The sequence below is a fragment of the Ranitomeya variabilis genome, chromosome 1 (genome assembly GCF_051348905.1).
Source record: "Ranitomeya variabilis isolate aRanVar5 chromosome 1, aRanVar5.hap1, whole genome shotgun sequence".
Lineage (NCBI taxonomy): Eukaryota > Metazoa > Chordata > Amphibia > Anura > Dendrobatidae > Ranitomeya > Ranitomeya variabilis.
In genome coordinates, this window is record NC_135232.1 from 390586450 (window position 1) to 390611434 (window position 24985).

General features: G+C 42.8%; 1 protein-coding gene across 3 annotated transcripts in view; it reads right to left on the minus strand.

Moving 5' to 3' along the window:
* TJP2 (tight junction protein 2) overlaps positions 1-24985 on the minus strand; it is a 155457-nt gene that overhangs the window by 66264 nt on the left and 64208 nt on the right. For all 3 annotated transcript variants that reach the window (XM_077249082.1, XM_077249083.1, XM_077249084.1), the window contains 3 exons: positions 6350-6403; positions 4423-4547; positions 2812-2914 (listed from right to left, as the gene is read on the minus strand). In XM_077249082.1, the coding sequence (XP_077105197.1) occupies positions 2812-2914; positions 4423-4547; positions 6350-6394 (273 nt within the window). In that variant the 5' untranslated portion in view covers positions 6395-6403. The remainder of the gene's footprint in view (positions 1-2811; positions 2915-4422; positions 4548-6349; positions 6404-24985) is intronic.

Here is a 24985-nt window from a genome sequence, read left to right on the forward strand (position 1 = left end):
CATATGGATCGCTGGGAGCCTGACCGCATATGGATCGCTGGGAGCCTGACCGCATATGGATCGCTGGGAGCCTGACCGCATATGGATCGCTGGGAGCCTGACCGCATATGGATCGCTGGGAGCCTGATCACGTACGGATCGCTGGGAGCCTGAACACGTACGGATCGCTGGGAGCCTGACCGCACATGGATCGCTGGGAGCCTGACCGCATATGGATCGCTGGGAGCCTGACCGCATATGGATCGCTGGGAGCCTGACCGCATATGGATCGCTGGGAGCCTGACCGCATATGGATCGCTGGGAGCCTGACCGCATATGGATCGCTGGGAGCCTGACCGCATATGGATCGCTGGGAGCCTGACCGCATATGGATCGCTGGGAGCCTGACCGCATATGGATCGCTGGGAGCCTGACCGCATATGGATCGCTGGGAGCCTGATCACGTACGGATCGCTGGGAGCCTGAACACGTACGGATCGCTGGGAGCCTGACCGCACATGGATCGCTGGGAGCCTGACCGCATATGGATCGCTGGGAGCCTGACCGCATATGGATCGCTGGGAGCCTGACCGCATATGGATCGCTGGGAGCCTGACCGCGTACGGATCGCTGGGAGCCTGACCACATATGGATCGCTGGGAGCCTGACCGCATATGGATCGCTGGGAGCCTGACCGCATATGGATCGCTGGGAGCCTGACCGCATATGGATCGCTGGGAGCCTGACCGCATATGGATCGCTGGGAGCCTGACCGCATATGGATCGCTGGGAGCCTGACCGCATATGGATCGCTGGGAGCCTGACCGCATATGGATCGCTGGGAGCCTGACCGCATATGGATCGCTGGGAGCCTGACCGCATATGGATCGCTGGGAGCCTGACCGCATATGGATCGCTGGGAGCCTGAACACGTACGGATCGCTGGGAGCCTGAACACGTACGGATCGCTGGGAGCCTGATCACGTATGGATCGCTGGGAGCCTGATCACGTATGGATCGCTGGGAGCCTGACCGCATATGGATCGTTGGGAGCCTGACCGCATATGGATCGCTGGGAGCCTGAACACGTACGGATCGCTGGGAGCCTGAACACGTACGGATCGCTGGGAGCCTGACCGCATATGGATCGCTGGGAGCCTGACCGCATATGGATCGCTGGGAGCCCGATTAGTGGGACCCCATTGATCAAGAGACTTAGGCAAAAGTGAGCAGAGGCAGCAGCTGGACTTCTGAAGATCAGCAATTTTTCATCTATCCTTAGATCGCAAATAATTTTCAATTCAGGGAAAGACCCTTTAAAAAAAAAAGTAATCGGGCTGTTTTCTCCAGACTTACATAATTAACAGGGGTTCTTCGATTTTTATTAGTAAGAATGTAACTAATGAAGCTTCCTCAGCTGTATACACAAAAGCCCAATCCCCATCTTAGAGCTAGGCTAGTTACCAACCTTTCAGAGGACGACATAGGACAAACACTGCTTAACAACCTAAGCCTTTTCAAAGTGATCTTTAACAACCCACAAGAGGTCCCTTTGTTACTCATGAGAAACAAGCCTCAAAGACAGGATTTCATTTTCTGATCCTTCAAAAGTTCACTTTGAAAGTCTAGAGCAGGATTTTTTTTTTTTGCAGTGCCCCCTCCCCCCACCCCCCAAAAAAAAAAAAAACTTCAGTTAAAATACTTCTTTGATTAAAAACTAAATGTCTTAAATGTTGTGATGAATTTTAAGTCGATTATAAAACAAACTTCTCAGAAGAAATGTCTGAAATCCACTGTCTGTCTTATAGGAAGAAAGGGAAAACTGAACCAGGGCCAACCTATTTTTGGATTTGAAGGGCATTGTCAGCATCACTAGATTGATGGCTTATCTCTGAGATAGGACATCAATATCAGATCAATACCCACGCCGATCTGCTGCTTGTAAAGACTGAGATGTTTGTGTATTTGCTGTACATTGCTCCTGAGAACATTCACAAGATTCATGGTCAATACTGCAATACCCTGCACTAGATACCCACGAATGTGCAGTTGGCAGACTATCATAAGGATATGCCATCAATATTGCCATTCCTGAAAATAAGTCATTTTTATAACTGAAATATTTCAAAAGCCACGCTGATTTAGATGACACAAGCCTTGAGCCCAGTGATTGTCTGCAGCGTTCACATGTGCTTCAGTAGTGATGTCACTACTGTGCCTGCTTGCAAAGACATGTTGCTGGCATAGTTGAGTAACAGCAGAGTTTATTACCTTCACCCAGTACAATGCAGGGGGTATAAAAATATTATTCCTTTTAAAAGTATACCAAATTCTTTTTCTCTATCAGTTTTAAACTGAGTAGGTTGTATCTTTGGCAAGAAACAATAATAATCTTTAATTTTATATAGCGCTAACATATTCTGCAGCGCTTTACCGACATCATCATCGCTGTCCCCAATGGGGCTCACAATCTAAATTCCCTAGAAGTAAGCCTTTGGAATGGCATAGTGGCATGGCAGTCCATCACGGAACTGCAAGGAGCCAATTAGGTCATAGATCCAACCCCTGCCTATTATCTGACTTCCTAGTTTCTGGAGTTCATGCTGACCAATGCATCTAGGGGTTAAACAGCAGGTATCCGTTATTTCTGACCTCGGACATTACAACACAAGCCTGGCTGTCAATCGCCAGGCTGTAGTAATGACCACATGGGCACAGCTTCTAAGCTTGTATGGTCATGGTGACATGGTAGTATGGGCAGGGGGACATTTACCTACTATTACGTCAAGGGGAAGAGGTTAAAAAGAAATTAATCTAGCTTTGTAATCTTACAATCACAGCAGTTTTTCCACACTTCCGTAACTGTTGCACTGCAAATGAATGCAAAACGTTATCCATAGATGTTCCATTAACCATGACCACACGATCATTTTCTCTGCAAAACAAAAGCAGAAAGATCATTACTTAGAGGTATAGCATACGGCAAACAATGTACATCCAACACAAAAGTTGCATACCGGAGAATTATTTAGCAGATAATATCTTACCATATGGTTGAGCTTTAACAAAACATTGTAGACGTCCCCTAACATGACGGGCGATCTTGTCAGTATTTCCTCTAGGAGTAAATGTTGGGAAAACTGGTATTGGGCAGGCTGGCCCCATATGTTCAATATGCCTAATCATTTGTTCCAGCAGAAGAGAAGTCGCTGCCAGCCGCCCTCTCCTCATTGAGAAATGCAATCACAGCTGAGTGCATAGCTTTATGGAAATAACTGGTGGCAGGCCGTTATCATTGATATCTTGACTGTACCTCATGCCATGTTTGTACTGATTGTTTGGCAATATACAATTCTATTTTTTATGGAGTTACATTTAAAAAAAAAAAAAAAAAAAAAGAATAAAACATTTGAATACTGTATTCTGTCAGGGCAAAAAAATGTAGCAAGCTAGACTTTTCTGCCGTACAAAAGAAACAAACCAAAAAAAAAAAAAAAAAAATCATCATCAAGACAAAACCATGGCAACGTAATGCTTTTGTTTGCTGCAAATACAAAGAAACAAAAAAAAAAAAAATAATCAGCATCATGCCCTCTTCAGAGGTGTTTGACAGATGCCCAACAATGGCATTAGTCAGCCACAGACTATAATGGCACTCATTTAATGAAGAAGTTATAAAAAGATATTGAAAAGCTTGTGATGTATCAATTAAATGAATACTATATAGTCTATTGGTGAGAGATGCCACTTTTAGCCTGTGATGGATGCTTTCCAGTGGAATCACAAACCAATAGGTTAAAAAAGTATTAGTTTCAGCGTATTCACTCTTACTATATTTCAAAGGATGAAACATACAGACGTGCACACACAGACACACAAAAAAAAAAGTTTGGCCCCGTTTCATCAAAGCGCTTAGGTCAGAAAAGTGGTGTTAAACAGATCGAAAAGTAGTCACATTTTTTGGATACTATAGTAATGTTTCACGCCACTTTTGGACAACTCTGCCAAAATGGGCAGAGCTGGGGAGGGGTCGAGATGGGGCATTGCTACATCCACTAGTCAAATTCATTAAAAGTGAGAGAGTTTCTTACACCAGAAATGTTACGCCAGTCAGAGGTCACACATGCTAGGTGTAGGACAAAAATGTGATATGAATAAGGACATAAATGTACGGAAATTGGGGTGTGAATCAAGAGACTTACAACTGTGAAATTGTTGGCTACTTAATTTCTACATGTTCAGTTGTGTACTGCTTATTAAACAAAACAAAAATAAAGAAGACTGAAAGCGCACAACACAAATTATGTTCTGATGGGATTATGAAAGCAGCAAAAATAAAATTTATTAAAGACTAAAAAAATCGAAAAGGAAAAAAAAATAAAAAATAAAATCAGTAAACACAATTTTACTTTAGTTGGTTTACTTTCATAGTGCAGTACTTACTGTAAGAAGCCATCAGCAGGACCACCAGGAAGGACATCAGAGATGGCGATGGATGGTTCCCCATTATCAAAATGTGGATTATCTTTTCCTCCAGACACTGCTATGCCAAAACCTTTTTTGCTATCCTGTAAAGCACAAATTTACATTACTTGAATTGTTGGGTTCTGAGAGCACTTATGTGAATAAGTAAGAAAACAAAAGATATAACAGGCGAGTTAAAGGGGGCTGAAACAAACATTCCGCAGTTACTTTATGTGATTACAGACTTCCGGATCATGTGCGATGTGCACAGTGTCACAATTCCACTGTATTCCCGATGCATGTGGACTTCTCACTTCATACAACAGAACTGAAAGCAGCAACATGGTTCTGCTCACCAGGACCCAGGGGCAGGGGTGGGCTGCGGTGCTTGGCGAATTGAGCTTTCCTGGAGCTCTATGGCTGTCAGAACAGCCACGCAGCTCCAAGGGAGCTCCCTCTGACTATGACATACTGGTGTCAGGCCACGGCGCCTCGCCGGCTTAAACATGCGCTGGACACCGGAAGTGAAGCTGCAGGGGATTGTATGAGAGGAAAGTATGAATTATTTTTTTTTTTTTTAAAGTGAAATGAATTAAATAGGTGTGTAGAGCAAATGATGCCGTATTGAGGATGGGGGACAGTGAATGATACTGTATTGAGGGTGAGGGACACAATGTAACGAGGGTGAAATGGGGGAGCGCAAATTATTTACTTGACTGGGGGTGGGGAATAGAGATGGGCGGACACCGGGATGTTCGGGTCCGGCCGAAGAGTTACAAAAAGTTCGGGCTTCGGTACCAGAACAGGACCCGATCCCAAACCTCATTCACTTGAATGGGGGGCCCGAGCATACAGAGTTTGCTGCGCTGTAATGTGCAAGACAGCGCGGCAAACACCACTTCTAATCGGCGGTGACATCATCCCCGCCGGTCAGAGAGCCGCAGATCCCACGCTGTCAGAAGACAACAGGGAGCGCTCAGCTGTTATCAGAGGTGTAAAGCTTACCTCCAGTCACTGGTATCAGCTGATGGGACTACTGCTCCCAGCATCTGACACCTGCTGCCGCTAATAACAGCAAGAGCAGGAGCGGCGGATGGAGTATTCAGCAGCAGCTCCTGCACTATAAATAAATGAAAAAGCAGGCATAGGTTCCCCTGTATTTTTGTTAACCAGCCAGGCAAAACTCACAACTGGGGGCTGCAATTCTCAGCTGTCAACAAGGCTAGCTATGAAGAATAGAGGGGTCCTCATGCTGTATTTTTTAATTATTTAAAAAAATAAATTTTAAAACAATGGTGTGGGTCCCCTCCATTTTCTGACAACCAACCTTGCTAAAGCAGCTAGCTGGAGGCTGGTAAGGGGCCATGGATACTGCCCCCAAGTCTAAAAATAGCAGCCCACAGCTGCCCAGAAAAGGAACATCTATTAGATGCGCCAATTCTGGCGCTTTGCTCGGCCCTTCGTTCCGGACATGGCGATTCCAAATATGTGTAATTTATGGTTTTAATTTTTGTATTTACATAATACATTTTTATTGGAAATTTTTTTTTGCTTATTTTGTTCTTTATTTGGAGATTTTCTTAAAAAAAATATTTAGGGTAAGTTCACACAGGGTGTTTTTTGCTGCTTTTTTATGCTAATTTTCAGCTGCTTTTTACAGTATCAGCAAAGCCTATGAGATTTCAGAAATCTCATGCACACACATTGGGTTTTTGTTTGATCAGTATTTTGTGCTTTGCTGCGTTTTTTTTTTTTTTACATAGAGCATGTCACTTACTAATCGAGAAGCTCCCTAGTTGAATCTGCAGCTTACTGAACATTTCACTAGCCCAGGAAAAAAAAACAGTAATTGGCCTCTAAATGGACATTTTGGAGTGCTCTACAGAACAGACTTTTAGGTACCTACCTTTTGCAAGGTCACAGTGTATTGCTCCCATATGAGCTCTTCCATGCTGGAAGCCTAAATCAAAGCAGAAAGTGAACAATTATTAGTGCTAATTTTATCTGTGTGTACACAAATAATAATATTACATGGTAATGGACTATTACGGGCTGGAGGATTTGGGGTTTACTGCAAAGAACAGCTGTTCAGAGGCAAAATGCAGTGCATAGGAAACCAGAAGCTAAACAGGTCATTCATACTGTAAGCATCACTGATAAACACGGGCCCTACCAGTAACCACATTGTCGGCCATCCTATACAAGAGCATATTACAGGTATAGCGTAAAAGTAAATAGGGGTTATTGTTGAACTGTACATTTTTTCAACAATTAGAGAAATGTGATTTGTAAGGGGATTCTCCATCTTTTTGTTATTAATATTATTATTACTACTATACGATTGAAGACATAGAAAATGTCTCACAGATATAAGTTCCTTACACAATGCGGATGACGCTGCCGCTCTATATAACACCACAATAGCTGTAGCCTTGGAATCTGCTGCCCCACTTACACATACCAAAGCTCGCACAATCAGACAGCCCTGGCACACCAGCCTGACCAAAGAACTGAGGCGAGCTTCCAGGGCTGCTGAGCGCAGATGGAAAAGATCCCACTCCAACGAGCACTTCATCGCATTCAAACTGTCCCTCACTACTTTCAAGACCACACTAACCACAGCTAAACAAACCTACTTCTCATCTCTAATATCCTCCCTGTCTCACAACCCTAAACAGTTATTCAACACCTTCAACTCTCTCCTCCGTCCCCCAGCACCTCCTCCCTCCCCACTCATCTCAGCTAAAGACTTTGCCTCATTTTTCAAGCAGAAGATTGATAACATCAGAGACAGTTTTGGTCAACGACCCCCAGAGCCCTTCCTCCCGACTTCCCAGCCCTCCACCTCCAAAACCAACTTCTCCACCATTACAGAAGATCAACTCTCCACTCTACTCTCAGGATCGCATCTCACCACCTGTGCACTTGACCCACTCCCATCCCACTTCATCCCAAACCTCACCACAGTCTTCATCCCAACCCTAACCCATCTCTTCAACCTATCACTAACAACTGGTGTTTTCCCCTCAAGCTTTAAATATGCCTCCATCACGCCTATCCTCAAAAAGCCCTCTCTTGACCCATCCTCTGTATCTAGCTATCGCCCTATATCACTTCTCCCCTATGCCTCCAAACTGCTGGAACACGTCTACCTTGAACTGTCCTCCCATCTCTCTTCTTGCTCCCTCTTTGACCGCTTACAATCTGGCTTCCGGTCACACCATTCCACTGAAACTGCCCTAACTAAGGTCACCAATTACCTCTTTACCGCCAAGAGCAAGCGACACTACTCTGTCCTCTTCCTCCTCGACCTGTCGGCTGCCTTTGACACAGTGGACCATTCCCTACTATTACAGACCCTCTCATCCCTTGGCATCACAGACTTGGCCCTATCCTTGATCTCATCATACCTAACAGACCGGACATTCAGCGTCTCCCACTCACACACCACCTCCTCACCTCGCCCCCTATCTGTCGGAGTTCCACAAGGTTCAGTCCTAGGGCCCCTGCTATTCTCCATTTACACCTTTGGCCTGGGACAGCTCATAGAATCTCATGGCTTTCAGTATCACCTCTATGCCGATGACACACAGATCTACATTTGTGGACCAGATATCACCTCCCTACTAACCAGAATGCCTGAATGCCTGTCCACTATTTCATCCTTCTTCTCTGCTAGATTTCTGAAACTTAACATGGACAAAACAGAATTCATCATCTTTCCCCCATCTCACGCAACCCCCCCCAACGAACCTATCCATTACAGTAAATGGCTGCCCACTCTCCCCAGTCTCACAAGCTTGCTGCCTCAGGGTAATCCTTGACGCTGATCTCTCCTTCAAACCACATATCCAAGCCCTTTCCACTTCCTGCCGACTTCAACTCAAATATATTTCACGAATCCGTACATTCCTCAACCAAGAATTTGCAAAAACCCTAGTCCATGCCCACATCATCTCTCGCCTTGACTACTGCAACCCCCTGCTCTGTGGCCTTCCCTCTAACACTGTCGCACCCCTCCAATCTATTCTAAACTCAGCTGCTCAACTAATCCACCTGTCCCCCCGCTATTCCCCGGCCTCTCCCCTCTGTCAATCCCTGCACTGGCTCCCCATTACCCAGAGACTCCAGTACAAAACCCTAACCATGACGTACAAAGCCATCCACAACCTGTCTCCTCCATACATCTGTGACCTCGTTTCCCGGTACTTTCCTGCACGCAACCTCCCATCTTCACAAGATCTCCTTCTCTACTCCCCTCTTATCTCCTCTTCCCACAATCGTATACAAGATTTCTCTCGCGTATCACCCCTACTCTGGAACCCTCTACCACAACACATGAGACTCTCGCCTACCATCGAAACCTTCAAAAAGAGCCTGAAGACCCACCTCTTCCGACAAGCCTACAACCTGCAGTAACCACCGATCGACCAAACCACTGCATGACCAGCTCTACCCTCGCCTACTGTATTCTCACCCATCCCTTGTAGATTGTGAGCCTTCGCGGGCAGGGTCCTCTCTCCTCCTGTACCAGTTATGACTTGTATTGTTTAACATTATTGTACTTGTTTTTATTATGTATACCCCTCCTCACATGTAAAGCGCCATGGAATAAATGGCGCTATAACAATAAATAATAATAATAATAGAAAATAACAGAGCAATACGCACTCTCCCCAGAGCAAGCGCTACCGCTGTGCCATGGCTTTGTTGACAGGTTGCAGGACTGATATCACAACTACAGCACATTTGATTGGTGCAACTAATCACTGAGGTCAGAGGCTCTGCCGCTGTAAATGGCATACGCTTTAAGCCCAGTGATTGGCTATCAATAGCTACAACACAGGCACCGTGCTATTCTGGCTCTGTCATTGTTGCCATCCGGCTGACGATTGAACTGAAAAAAAGCTGATCAGTCTGGGTATGCAACTTGATTCATGCATGGCTCAGATGGAAATACCCATGAAAAAGGGGAATTCATATGTGTAGCTACTCTGTTTCCTTAACTCCCAGTTCCCTTGTACATGAGTAATGGCAACAGCTCAGTTGTCTCCTAATCATGACCACCTTTAGCCAATGCAAAGACGGACACTTCCATCCTAGGCATGAATGGCAAAATGGGAAGACATCATTAAAGCACCACTCCAGCAGGTTTTTGTTTGTTTTTCATTTCAGTGCTGGAGTGGTGCTACTAATCTCCGTTCCCTGCCTCTAGTATTGTACTCATCAGCCAACGTCTTCAACTGTTCCTAAAGCTGCTCCGGTCTCACACCGCCTTCTTGTCACCGCCATTTCGGACCAGAAGTCAGAGGTAACAGCCATTAGTTCTCAATGCACCGTATTATTCGGACTATAAGATGCATAGGACCATAAGACGCACCCCAAATTTAGAGGAGAAAAATAGGGAAAACAATTTTGAATGTAAAAATAGGGGTCTGTCTTATAGTTCAAACTTCGCTTACTGAGAGGGGGGGTGGCGGTGGAGGAGAGGTCACAGGGGGCAGTGTCGCCGCTGCAAGAAGACGAGCCAAGATCCCAATCTGGCCCCGCCTCCGATGGCCATTTTCCTGAAGCCCACCGCCAGGAGATGAATGGCTCATGAGCCGCCCTGCCGGGACACACTCTCCACCCAATCAAGGAAAGGCAGCATTGTCCTACTTCTGCCGCCAACGATTTCCGGCAGCAGCGGCCCCACTCCACCGCTCCCCCATCACAGAAGCTACAATTAGACTAGAACGCACCCCTATTTTCCTCCCAAACTGGCACAGCTGAGCCAAAAACAGGCTTTCTTCACATTTTTCTCAGTTGATGTTGAGACAAAAAGTGCAAAACAAAAAAAAACAAAAAACACCAAGTCGTGTTTTTTTCCTTTAAATGGTCACAAAGCAAAAGATGCAATATATATGAAAATAACTATTATGCGCCCTGTAAATACCAAGCAACTCCAGTGCTGTGACACAGTTGCTCCTGCTGGTCTGACGCGCGACTGCTGCAGCCAATCACTGGCCTTAGCGATGTAAAGGTGCATTTACACTGTTAGACTATGGTGAACAAGAATATTCATATCACGATAATCTTGTAGTGTAAACAGTCTGCCAATAACCCAATGAATGAGAAAAACACTCATTTGTTAGGCGAAATGATTTTCTCGGCAGCACATCTTCCCGTGTAAACAGGACCTGTGCTGCAGAGAACAATCATTCAGTGAACATCGGAAGTGCGGTCTAGCTGAATAAATAGGCAACTAAGCATCAGCTGATAAGCAGGGTTGTGGAGTCAGTAACCAAACCTCCGACTCCTCAATTTCCCTGACAAACTCCGACCCCACAGCACTGGTCACTACTGAGCATGTACATAAAGTGCAGCACAAACTCAGCTCAACTAAAAGCCGAGACCCTTGGATGAGGAATAAGACAGATGTTTATGGCACAACTTTCCCAAATTCTTATGAAAGCATTTACAGCACATCCTGCATTGTGCTACTGCACGCAATTTATTATATATTTTAGGAGTTGGAGTCTGCCCATTTTATACTGAGACTCCGCAGCCCTGCTGATCAGCAAACGAGTTGCTAAGGCGATCGTTAAGTGCTGTGCAACGACTAATGTAAACCGACCCTTCATAGTATGGCGGGCACATGACAACTGAGGCCAGTGACTGCCAGCAGTGGTCACATGCGCATGCTAATCAGGTATTCACTGCAGGGAAGTGAACAGGCAGGACCGCCAGAGTGGGGGGTGCTGAAATGGTATAGTATTGACAAGGCATTTAACTGCTTTGTGTCCCTTTTTTACATCCCTAAATAAGCACTTCAAGAATAAAGAATTGGTATTTTTTCTATTATTTAAACATTTTCTTTGCTTGGTGTTCCTTTAATAATACAGTATAACAGAGATGGAAACCTTTGCAGGTACAGCATAATTTTGGTGAAAAGAAAAAAAAGATTAAAAACAACCCAAACTAATGTCTACAGGCATAATCTGACTACTACATCAAATCACAATGCATGCACAATATACTGTACACACGAGTCCATTCAATACTATTAAGAGCTACAATTTATACACATTAAACAGGCTCTTGTAAAGCTTCCACAATGGCATGTTTCATGCACATAATTGAAGGCTTCTTTGAAGTTCATGGTGGTTATGTCTATAGCATATATTTAAAAAAGAAAAGCCATTTACAATGTACCACTGCAAGAGCATTTTAGAAAATCACAACAATCTAATCTACTGTATATCTTTGAAGTTTCCTGCTAGTACAACATGGCTTTACATTGAAAACCTCATTGATGATGAAATATGTAATTAAAAGCGGAATGCAAGAGCCGGAAAGCCCAAGAACTACATGTAATAGAAGATACAAACAAATAAGACACACGTGCAGCAGCCATACAAAAAGGCATGTGACTAAACAGAGGAACTGCAGTGCTCAGTAATAATAGTGCTACACTGTAACTAATATTCCGCTACACTACAGTCTGCTGATCAGAATCAAGTTGTGCCTAAGGCCTCTTTCACACTTCAGTCTTTTGGCGTCAGTTTGAATCCGCCGTTTTCGTCAAATAGCGGATCCGCCATTTTTTTTGGGCGGATCCACTATTTTCCCATAGACTTGCATTAGCGACGGATTGTGGCGCATGGTCGTCCGTTCCATCCGCCATGTGACGGATCCGTCGAGATTTGGCGGACGTCGTCTAGACATTAACGGACATTGCAACATTTTTTGTCTGCGCCGAAATGGCGGTTCGTGACGGATTCCCTAGAATGGCCGCCTATGGGCGACGGATCCGTGACGATCCGTCATTTGGCGGATCCGTCGCCCCAATCCGCTTTTTCAATTGAGCATGCTCCAAAAAGTAGATACTTTTCCCAGACAACCCCAAAACTATATAAACAATACAGGTGGGCTACATTACTCAATGTGCCATCAAGCAGAGAAGAAGCAGAGAGAGAACACAGTGCCAGCCAGCAAGACAGACCCTGCCAGCAGCCAGCAAGACAGACCGATTAGCCTCAAAAGTGAAATCCGCACATATCTTCAAATATTCGCCAGTACTCCTTCCATCTCTGCCACTTTCTCTACAACCTTTCAAAGATGTGCTGTAAATATACTGTATATATAGTTTCCCAGTAGTTTCCAGTAGCCAGTCACATTTCCCAGTACTTTGTATTAGCCAATCACATTAAGATCCTCGGTTTTTAAAAAACGGATCCGTCAAAAAACGGTTCCAACGGATGTAAAAAACGGTCGCAACGGTTCTAACGGATCTGTTTTTTTGACGCATCCGTTTAACGGATCCGTCAAAAAAACAGATCCGTTAGAACCGTTTTCTCAACAATTTTGACGGATCCGTCACAATGTCGGAGCAGACTGACGCCAAACAACTGAAGTGTGAAAGAAGCCTAACAAAAATAACTTGGATATGAACAAATAACATTTATTATTAATGGACTGGGGTTTTAATGGTCTATTCAAGCCAGAAGCATTTTACCTATTGATTGAACAGTGATAAATTGGAGGAGACTGTCTGCTCAGACCCTCCTACTAATCACCAGAAAGAGGTCCGAGGTCCAAAGCTATAAGGCCACGACTACGAAAAGTTTGAGCCGAGCAGAGATGACAATGCGCCCTGCTCCTGCATTTAAAGACATTAGCAGCAAATTCCAACCTTATTTACTGCAGGGACACCATTAAAAACGGTTTATTTCTGAGTTATTGATCCTGGGATGGGAAAAGCACATTATAATTCTTGCTGCAAAGTATCATCAAGCAGGCTGAAATCTAGTGGTAAGAGACAGGAATTGTTGTTGTGGTGTTAACACGTACATCTCAGGATTCCTGAGAACCCTTGTTGGAAAATGCTAGTCTACAGCACAGTGCATGTTCGATGCAGTACCATTCAAATGCCGTCCAGTCAGTGATGAGCGAACATGCTTGGATAACATGTCATCAGAGTATCTTGGGCATGCTCAGATAATATGTTCGAGTCCCTGCGCCTGCATGTCTCACGGCTGTTAGAGAGCCTGAACACATGGAAGGATTGCTTAAAAAACAGGCAACCCCGCACCCCTGCTGTCTAACAGCCATGAGACATGCAGACGCAGGGACTCGAACATTATCTGAGCATGCCCAAGATACTCTGATGACACGTTATCCGAGCATGTTCACTCATCACTACATTTAGTCATTGTTTTATAATTTGTGGTTCTGGGACTCCCCGTTCTGGTGATCAAGGGTCCCATCAGTGAGATTGACCTTTAATACTTATCACCTGTCCAGTGCACAGGTAATAAATGCCTCAGGCTTGAATACTCCTTATGCCTTCTAGTGATGTATGGCCAACATGTAAGGATGACACCCATCATTACTATATGAAGCAGGTTCAGCAGCTGAGCCCATTCTACCCAGTGAGAGTGCTGGCCGTGATAGGTTACACTCCCCAGAGTTTTTGATGTTGCAGAATTTCTGAACCTATTTAAATTAGGTTACTTGCATTTTTTTTGTTTCGTGTCATGCTTTAAATAAAGCTGCTTCTTGGGTTACATGCGTTTTTTTTAAACGTTTCCACGGCAGAAATGCACTTAAAACCTACGAGTTTTTTACCTGAGGATTCTCCACATCTACTGCAAGTCTATGAGGAAATTATGCACATAAATAAAACACAGCGAACCCTCAAGAGAAATTGACATGCTGCGGCCTGGAAACACGCACTGCAAGTCAGTTTACATTGAGTAAGCTAAAACCAGTGGGCATGAGGTTTCTATAGATCCCATCCACTTTGCTGGAACTGTAAGGCTATGTTCACACTTTGCGGTTTTTGCTGCGGATCCGCAGCGGTTTTGACGCTGCGGATCCGCAGCAGTTTTCCATGCAGGGTACAGTACAATGTTACCCTATGGAAAACAAAAACCGCTGTGCCCACATTGCGGAAAATCCCGGAAAAAAACGCGCGGAATTGCTGCGGAAAAAAAGAAGGAGCATGTCACTTCTTTCTGCGGATTCCGCAGCGGTTTTCAACATGCACCAATAGGAAAGTGCTGTTGAAAACCCGCAGAGGAATCCGCAGAAGAAACCGCAGGAAAATCCGCAGTGAAAACCGCAGCGGTTTTGCACTGCAGTTTTTCCAAATCCGCTACGGAAAAATCCACAGCAAAATCTGCAAAGTGTGAACAAGCCCTAAGATGCCCCAAAAGCCCAATCATGGAAACGTACCCTTATACAGCTCACACTGGAGAGTAACTGCTGTGATCAGAGCTGACTGCCATTAGCACTGTGAAGCCCCCACAGTCTGGGCACTCCTGTGAATCCCATTTAAAATTAAAGTGAAGAAATAGCATATTTGGCATTGCCACGTCCATAAAAGTCTGATCTAAAGCATTTATTTACCTCCCAAGGTAAGCATAAGGCCACATTCATATGTTGGTCAGTATTTTACATCAGTGTTTGTAAGCCAAAACCAGGAGTGGGTGATAAATGCAGAAGTGGTGCATATGTTTCTATTATACTTTTCCTCTATTTGTTCCACTCCTGGTTTTGGCTTACAAACACTGATGTAAAATACTGAAAGTGTGAACGTGGCTTTATTAAAAAAAAAAAAAAGGAAAAAAAAATTTAAATGCAAAAATTGCCATTTTTCGGTTGCCCAACTTACAGAAAAAAATGCAATACCAAGAAATCAAAGACTCACTACAGTATGTTACATAAGAAAACAAGCCCTCACATAGCATCAAACAGAAAAACAAAAAAGGTGCGAGTCTTGGAAAACAGAGGCACAAACTTTTTTTTAACCCCTTCACGACATGCGCCATACTAGTACTGAACATGTCGTGTCTCCCCCTTTGATGTGGGCTCCAGTAGTGAGCCCAAATCTTTCCCGACACGTCAGCTGTTTTGAACAGATGACGTGCCCGGAACAACCGCGGGTGGAATCGCGATCCACCCACGGCTATTAACCCGTTAAATGCCGTGGTCAAACTTTAACCGCGGCATTTAACAGGCACTTCCGGCCATCGTGCTGGAAATCCCCCCCATCGGTGACCCCCGTGATCGCGGGTCACCGATGGGTCGGCATGGTAACCAGAGGTCTCCTGGAGACCTCTGTGGTTGTGAATGCCATATTGCTGTGAGCGCCGCCAGGTGGTTGGCGCTCAAAGCAAGTCAGCAATTCTGCAACATACAGGTGATCTGATCATCGCCTGTATGTGGCAGAGCTAACAGGGACATGGCAGCTCCTAGTCTGCCATGGAGATTATTGAAGCATGCCAAAAGTTAAAAAAAAAAAAAAAAAATGTTATATATATATATATATATATATATATATATATATATATATATATATATATATATATATATATATATATATATATATATATATATAGTACAGACCAAAAGTTTGGACACACCTTCTCATTTAAAGATTTTTCTGTATTTTCATGACTATGAAAATTGTACATTCACACTGAAGGCATCAAAACTATGAATTAACACGTGTGAAATTATATACTTAACAAAAAAGTGTGAAACAACTGAGATTATATCTTATATTCTAGTGAAGGCAAAAGGGCCAGCAAGTGCTAAGCATCTCTGGGAACTCCTTCAAGATTGTTGGGAGACCATTCCCGGTGACTACCTCTTGAAGCTCATCAAGAGAATGCCAAGAGTGTGCAAAGCAGTTATCAAAGCAAAAGGTGGCTACTTTGAAGAACCTTAAGACATATTTTCAGTTGTTTCACACTTTTTTGTTAAGTATATAATTCCACATGTGTTAATTCATAGTTTTGATGATATATCAGACATACTTGGTATCAGCACATTCAGAATCTCCTGTTCTATTAAAAAAAGAATTTACCCAATTGCTAAACGGCATTATGAAAATTAAAAAAAAAATAAAAAAAAATCAGAATTACGTTATTTTGGTCGCCGCAACATTGCATTAAAATGCAATAACGGCCGATCAAAAGATCGTATCTGCACCAAAATTGTAGAATTAAAAATGTCAGCTCGGCACGCTAAGAATAAGCCCTCACCCAACCCAAGATCGAAAAATGGAGACGCTACGGGTATCGGAAATGGGTGCTTTTTTTCCCCTTTTTAAAAAAAAAAAATCAATAACAAACTTTGGATTTTTTTTATCACTTGGACAAAAAAGAACCTAGACATTTGGTGTCTGAACGCGTATTGACCTGGAAAATCATAATGGCAGGTCAGTTTTAACATTTGGTGAGCATGGTAAAAGAAAATCCAAAAAACAGTTGTGGAATTATAATTTTTTTGGCAATTTCACCACACTTGAAATTTTTTTCAAGTTTTCTAGTACACGATATGGTAAAACCAATGGTGTTGGTCAAAAGTACAACTTGTCCTGCAAAAAACAAGCCCTCACATGGCCATATTAATAAAGTTATGGCTCTGGGAAGAAGGGGAGCGAAAAACAAATGCAAAAATGAAAAAGAGCTCCGTCTCATAGGGGTTCTAAAATAATAAAAACCTATACAAGTTTACATCACAACTAGACTGAATTGGAGAATCAGGTTGCCAGGTCACTTCATCATACAATGAATGTTGTAAAAATCAAACTAAAAAAATAATGGCAGAATTGTTTTTTTTTTTTTCTCCATTTCACCTCACTTCGAATTTTACATTTCTTTAGTATATTATTTGGTAAAGCGAAAGGAGCCATTCAAAACTACAACTCTTTACGTGTAAAAAAAAAAAAAAGCTCTTGATGGCCATGTTGATGGAAAAATAAAAAGGAAAATAACGAAAATGGAAAAAAACCTGCTGTCTTCAAGGGGTTAAAGAAAAGTATTTTAACATTGATATTTGGACATGAACCTATAGCAGCCTAGCATTACTACTGAACCCCTCTTATAAATTTCCTCTGCTGGCTTTTTCATTTGAGAATCTCTCCCAATTTAGAGGAAAGAAGGGGAACAGATGACAAAAATGTGCCCAGAGTGTTAAATATCAGGCAAATCGCATTTTCACTTTAAATAGCAGACTATAGCGCGCTAGAATTTCTCACTTGATTTTCGTTCCTGCTGTATTCTGAGCCTCAATGAAAGCAGAGGGCAGGAAAAAGAATAGATTACGAAGTGCTATACTCAAACAAGCTGATTAAATAGTAACAGAGAAAACTCACCATACTACTAAAAGAAATCAGCTAGAAAGCCTGTGACACATACAGTACAGTGTACCTTGTGGTGAAACAGACAATGTCTCCTATTACCACACATACACCCAAATGATTCATGGAGCTCTACCTTTACCTGTGTTACCTGATCTTGAAATCTGACCGTCAGCTTCCCTGGCCATGTGTATGTGCGGCCCCTGTTTCGCTTGATCACTGAGGAAAGTTTGCGGCCAGGCTGGCTGTCTACCTGCATTGCATGGTGTGTCGTGGACAGTGGTAAAGGAGAACATCATCCCATAAGTCAGAAGAGCTCATGTTAATAATTGCCTTAGACGCCCCGCCTCTGGTATGCTGCACTCCAGCTAGTAATCTGACTGCCGCCCGACAGGTCAATAGGGTGGTTTATACCCGCTTTAAAACCTGAAGCACTTCTACAATGGTAGATAGTAAAAACTGAAAAGAATGGCTAAAGATTGCCAATTCTAGATGTGCCACGCTGATCGGCTCCAACCCAAAAAGACTGAATGCGGTCATAAATTCAAAGAGAACTTCTACACAATTGTAGTGTAAGGGGGTGCATATTTAGGGTTAGACTGGAATTAGATAGAAATTAGTTTACTGGCAAATGATTATCTAATGAAAGCCCCAGATAGTTGGCTAAAAGGGGGCTCATGGGAATATAAGACTGAGTGTTGTTTTTAGAACCTGTTCTAATAAAAGTAGGTTAACAATAGTTTTCTTCTCCTGAGTTAGGGTTTAAGAAAAGGACGGGAGAAAACTGCCCAGAATATACTTACCTGGAGATGTTTTCCCACCTGAATCTGGAGCTTATGGATAGGTGGAAACAGTTGCCAGGCGGTTTCTGGCTGTACTTAACCCTGGGCACAACAGAGATGTTGTCATTCTGACAGGACACAAATAAAATTTTCCCACCCGCCCATTCTCTTTTGCTTTATCGAAGGGAGGTAACACAGTCTTCTGGCTTGGTGGTTTGTATGGAATATTTAACGATGGACTGATGGCAACGCGAGTCGAGTAAGGACAGTCATTATTATTGTTCTATTTTATTAAGTTTTGTTGGTTTAATTGGTTACCATTTAATCATTAGCCTTAATAAAGCACTGCAGCCTTGTTTATCCAAACAGTTGTTGAGTCTTTATGTGTATAATTGTTTAATAATTACGGTATCTGATTTAATAGAATAAGTCCTTATATTCCCATGCACTTTCCTGGAATGAATAAGTAAAAGGGGTTGTCCAGGAACGCAATATCGATGACCTATCCTTAGTTTGGGTCATCAGTATAAAATTGGTGAGGTTTTGACACCCAGCCCCCACCAATCAGCTATTTTAAAACCAAGTTAACACTGGGCGTTTTTGCTGCTTTTTTATGCTAGTTTTCAGCGGCATTTGACAGTACCAGCTTTGTCTAAGATTTCAGAAATACACGCAGCTTGTCATCAGTATTTTGTGCTTTGTTTCTTTTTTTGGACATAGAGCAGGCCACTTTCAGCAATTTTCACCCACTGAATGGAAAAAAAAAAACGTACGAAAAAAACGCAGCAAAAACACTGTAAAACATGTGTTTTTGCCACAGCTTTTTTTCTGCAAACACTCCAGTTTTGCTGCAGAAAAAATAAGCAGCAAAAACACCCAGTGTGAACTTAGCCTTAAACTCCAGCTGTGGCCTGATGAAAACACAAATGGAGCTGTACAGTCCAACGCTCCTCAATGTTTAGCAGCTACTGAGGATCAGCCCTTATTTTAGAGAATAGGAGAGGAGCTGCAATCCCCAGCTATGGCGCTATACACCAAAAAGGGTCCGTTCGGTCCTGCTCCATTCAGCGTTTACATCCGGCCACCAAAAAAAAAAAAAGATGATCAGTGAGGGTGCTGGGTGTCAGACAACCCACAAATCTGATATTGATGACCTATCCTTTGGATAGGTTTTAACGGGGTTGTCCAGGCTTGAGGTTAAATTCTGCAGTCACCGTATGAGACTGGAGACTTGAATACGCACAAAGCACGACCACGAGCTGTAGAGATTCTCCAGTGCCAGTAGTCACGTGACCACAAGTATGCGATTTGCAAACTTCAGGCCACATTCCCACTTGACATACCCAGACTAGCTCAATTTACTTGAACTGAGGGAGGCTGTGCACGTCTAGTCGGCACGTGACCACGTACAGGCAAATCGCATACTTCATACTTGTGGTCAAGTGACTGCCGGGCACCAGAGAATCCCCACAGCATATGGCACGCACGCTACGAGGATTCGAAAGTGAGCAGTCACATAAAGTGACTGTGGACTTTAACCTCAAGCCTGGACAACTCCTTTAATATAACATTCCTGGATAATCCCTTTAACTTCCACAACTATCCTATTCAACGTTTAGTCTTTATTTTTTTCATCAGATAATGTAACTAATCCATAATAAATGCAGTAATATTTAAGAACACGGTAATATGATCGTTTTACCATAATACATACGGTAAATCCGCTGCTCACTCCGGAAAGGTCTTAATATTTTGTCTGGTCTGAATCTACGATTCGTTTTCCTTCTATAAGGATTCTAATTAGGCTACGGCTGTTAACTTCAATCAGCAAACTCAGAACATGAACCAATAACCAGAAGCAGCATAAAATACGAAGATCATTGTCTATCTTCCAGCGTACAAGCCTGTTCACAACTAACAAAACTGACAAGCAGAATAGGACGTCTACCCAGCATTTACCCACCCGCCATCGTACACCAAACAATACAGCTATTCTTACCAGACAAACACTGCTGCTCTTGACCAAGACACAATTCATTCCTGGCATAGCTGATATCTCATTAATATGGCAAGCGTGACTGAAAGAATGTTAGGTCTCCAAACTACACAGAAATAAATGTTTTTACTGGCAAATTAACATTTTCACTCCATTACACAGCGGTCTTTTTCATATAAAATAACATTCATCAGGCTGGACCGTTCTGACAACTTACAATTATTTTCTTTAGTCATTTTCCCTAACTTAAGGTTCATAAACAACTGTAGTCATGTAAAATAACAGACTGCCCTCATCCACCCTTCCTGGGTCCATTGCCTGCTCACCCACACTGCTTCAGTCTGTATTTTGCCTGCAGTGGCGACGTCACAACTACAGCACACATTACCGCTGCAGACAATTATTGATCTAAGTGGATCGTCCCGTATATATCAGCAGAGCTCTGATTGGCCGACGTGTCGATGTACGCTGTAGTCATGACATCACTGCTGCAGCCAACACAGAGAATGGAGCAGCAGTGAGGAGCCGGCGCTCTACTTGGAGGAGATGACTACTATCTACCTGTTATTTAAAATAAAAGTGTTTTAGCAGAAAAATACTAAATGTGAAGTTACTACAGTTTAATCAATTGGTACACCTGTCAGAGGATCACTATACCTCATGTACTTCACCATATCATATGAGGCATATGGGGCCTCTAGTGTACCTCCTCCATATGTCTCCAATTTCAAAGGGTGTTCTTCAACTTTATCCGCTATCTACTTTCCGATTGCTGGAAGCGGCTCCCATTGATCCTGAGACCTGAGTCTCTGAAGAGCTGGAGTAGAGGTTGATCATGCGAACTACCGCTTCACTCATTCTTAATGGGAGCACAGCGCTCGGCTGATATTCCGCACTCCTATTAGAATGAATGGACAGAAAGTGCCTATAATTGACTGCCACTTCATTCAGCCGAGGCTCATCAAAGCCCATTCCTGGGATCGGTAGGGGCCACAGTGGTGGGAAGCCCAGCAATCCGGAAGCCAAGCCCTTTCTTTAGGATAGAAGATAACTTTCAAACTTGAGAACACACGTTTAATATAAAGACTTTCAGATCATGATTTTAATTGGACTCTAATCTGGCCAATATTTTACATCAGCATTTATAAATCCAAACATATAATGAGTCAAAAACACAAAATAACTTTCTATTGTGCTTTTTCTCTGTATGAATATAGATCTAAAAACAATAGCCATGTGAAAGTCGGATTAGTGTGGATTAACTCTTAGCATGTCAAAGCAACTGGTGCTTTTAACGCGCACACCAGATATATTTAGACAAGAGTGTTCAGCATTTCTAGCAATGCACTGTGAAGCACTAGTACACATAATAAATGTACTGTATATATAACAATGTCTATTAAATAAACAAATTAAAAGGGAACCTGTCATTTTTGTTGGAAAAAAATTAAAAAGGGCTTTCCCACAAAGTTCATTTTGGAATATTATTAAAATTACACAATTAGAGGCGTAAAAAAAAATGTTCCTGTGCTGAGATAATCTTATAAATGTGCACCTGCTGTGTACTGTGTAAAGGCTGTGACCGTGCAGGAACATGGTCTGACAGGGCCGGACTGGCCATCTGGCAATTCTGGCAAATGCCAGAAGGGCCTTTGTGGTAATGGGCCGCATTCTCTGCTACATTGTTAACAGAATCAGTGTTCTCAAGACACCCATACTGTTAAGAGTTGTGATGGAGCACAAAGTCGCTGACTCAGTCACTTACCCCAGCAGGGCAAGGGTATCATTAGAAATATTGGTCTTGTAGAAAATCTTCCTTTCCTCCATCCAGAGTAATATTAATAATATATTTCATCTGGTGCTTGGGGACGGGGACAACATGGGCCTGTTTGATTTTAAATGCCAGGGCTGAATTTCAGCCCCAGTCCGTACCTGTGGTCTGATCATACCACAGCTCCTGGGCAGGTTGAGAACACAAAAGAAAGAATACAAAAAGGAGGACAGCCGGGAACACAGCCAATTTTTTCTTTGAGGCAAAACATTGCCTAATAAACAGGCAACCCCCACATTTATTCAAGCTGTCAAGCAGTCGCAAATCATGCAGCCGTGTCCACAAAAACATACTCGAGAGACCACCTGAGCATGCTCGGGAAATTTCGAGTAACGAGTATACTTGCTCATCACTAGTGCTGACCCTTTAAATGCCATCATCTGTACTTGAAATGAGTACGCTTGAGTACCAATGCAGCTGAAGACAGGCACAAATACACTTGGAAAAAAGCATTTTTCATCTGTAAGCCAATATTTTTAAAGTTCACTAAGAAGTTGAAAGAGGGCGCTTTCCCCCCCCCCCAAAAAAAAAAAATCCACAGGAAGATCACCTGACTGTATGGACACAATTTTCTATTCATACAAGTGCTTCTCACTAAATGAGGCTACGTCCAAACGGTCAGTAATTGGCAGGGTTTTGGACGTAGCACATGTCCACTGCATCCAAAGTGCTGTCTACTTTTGAATGCAGCGGATTCCACATGTGTTCATTGAACTGTGCGGAATCACCGCGTCAACATCAACAGAAATAAACACTTGAAATAGATCACTCTGTTTGTAATGACTATATATGAGTTTCACTTTTTGTATTGAAGAACTGAAATAAATTAACTTTTTGATGATATTCTAATTTTGTGAGGAGTACTTGTATATAGTTTGGTTTGTGTGAGCTTTACCAGAAGTTTTCTAGCAACTTGTTCTTGAAAAAAAACAGTCAGGACAGAGAGATAGCATCAATGTGCTGGTCATTGGTATTCTGGACTCGTCATAACCATAAATAGGCGACTTTGGCACCACAAATGAGACCATGAAGAGAACAGGTCTCCAATTTTTTTCGGAGACATCCTGAAAATCAAACACCTGATTAGTGCCACAGACTATAAGGGTATGTTCCCACGGTCAGTAATCGATGCGGGTTGGAAGCTGCGAACATCCGCAGCGGCCAGAAGTTACAGCATAGTGGATGGGATTTCATGAAATCCCATCTCCACTATGCGTGCAGGGACACCCGCGGCTTCCCTGCATAAACGGACATGCGGCACGTCTTTCCAGACCGCAGCATGTCAAATTTCCGTCTCCGCAAGATAAATATCACCGTTCCAATGTATAGGATGCGGTAATTCTGCACAGTTCCATGAACACATGCTGAATCACTGTTAAAAGCCGGCAGCGATTTGGACAGAGCGGATAGGTGCTGCGTTCAAATCGAAACCGTATACGGAACGTGGGAACATACCCGAATGGGTCCACAGCTGTCTGTGGAAAATAGGAACAATGCACATATGATGAAGGCTGGCATCTAAACAAATCATTAAAACACTGACAAATTTCCAGGCACATAGCCACCTCCATAGAACAGAGGCTTATACAATGAATAGATATAAACAAGAAGAACTAGTCCGCTCAAATTTTATTCCTGCTTTAAATACAGACATTGTAAAACTAGATCAGACAGAAAGGTAAACTTGCAGAAGAGACTTGTGAGTTCAGAAAACACCATACAGCTGCCATATATTTAACTAGCTGAAGAGCCGGGCGTTGCATGGGCATAGTAAATAGCTGTGGTTAGTTATAGCACCTCACTTCTCTTATTTTCCCATCACGCCTCTCATTTTCTCCCTCACATCTCTCATTTTCTCCCTCACACCTCTCATTTTACTCCTCATTCCTCTCATTTTCCCCCCTAACACTTGTCATTTCGACCTCACATCTGTCATTTTCCGATCACTCCACTATTTTCCCTCACTCCTCATTTTGGACTCACACCTTTTAATTTTCACCTCACACTTTCCCCTCAGTATATACAGGTTTGTCATCTCCCTTATATATAGTATACACCTGTATGTCATCTCCTGTATATAGTATATACCTGTATGTCATCTCCTCCTGTATATACCCATGTGTCATCTCCTCTTTTATATAGTATATACCTGTGTGTCATCTCCTCCTGTATATTGTATATACCTGTATGTCATCTCTTCTGTGTATAGTATATACCTGTATGTCATCTCCCCTGTATATATTATATACCTGTATGTCATCTCCCCTGGAAATAGTATATACCTGCAGTATGTCATCTCCTCCTGTACATACCCATGTGTCATCTCCTATTTTATATAGTATATACCTGTGTGTCATCTCCTCCTGTATATAGTATATACCTGTAGGTCATCTCTTCTGTGTATAGTATATACCTGTATGTCATCTCCTCCTATATATAGTATATACCCGTCATCTGCTCCTGTATATAGTATATACCTGTGTGTCATCTCCCCTGTATATAGTATATACATGTGTGTCTGCTCCTGTATATAGTATATACCTGTGTGTCATCTCCTTCTGTATATAGTATATACATGTGTGTCATCTGCTCCTGTATATAGTATATACCTGGGTGTTATCGGCTCCTGTATATAGTATATACCTGTGTGTCATCTCCTCCTGTATATACCTGTGTGTCATCTCCTCCTGTATATAGTATATACCTGTATGTCATCTCCCCTGTATATAGTATATACCTGCTGTAAGTCATCTCCTCCTGTATATAGTATATACCTGCTGTAAGTCATCTCCTCCTGTATA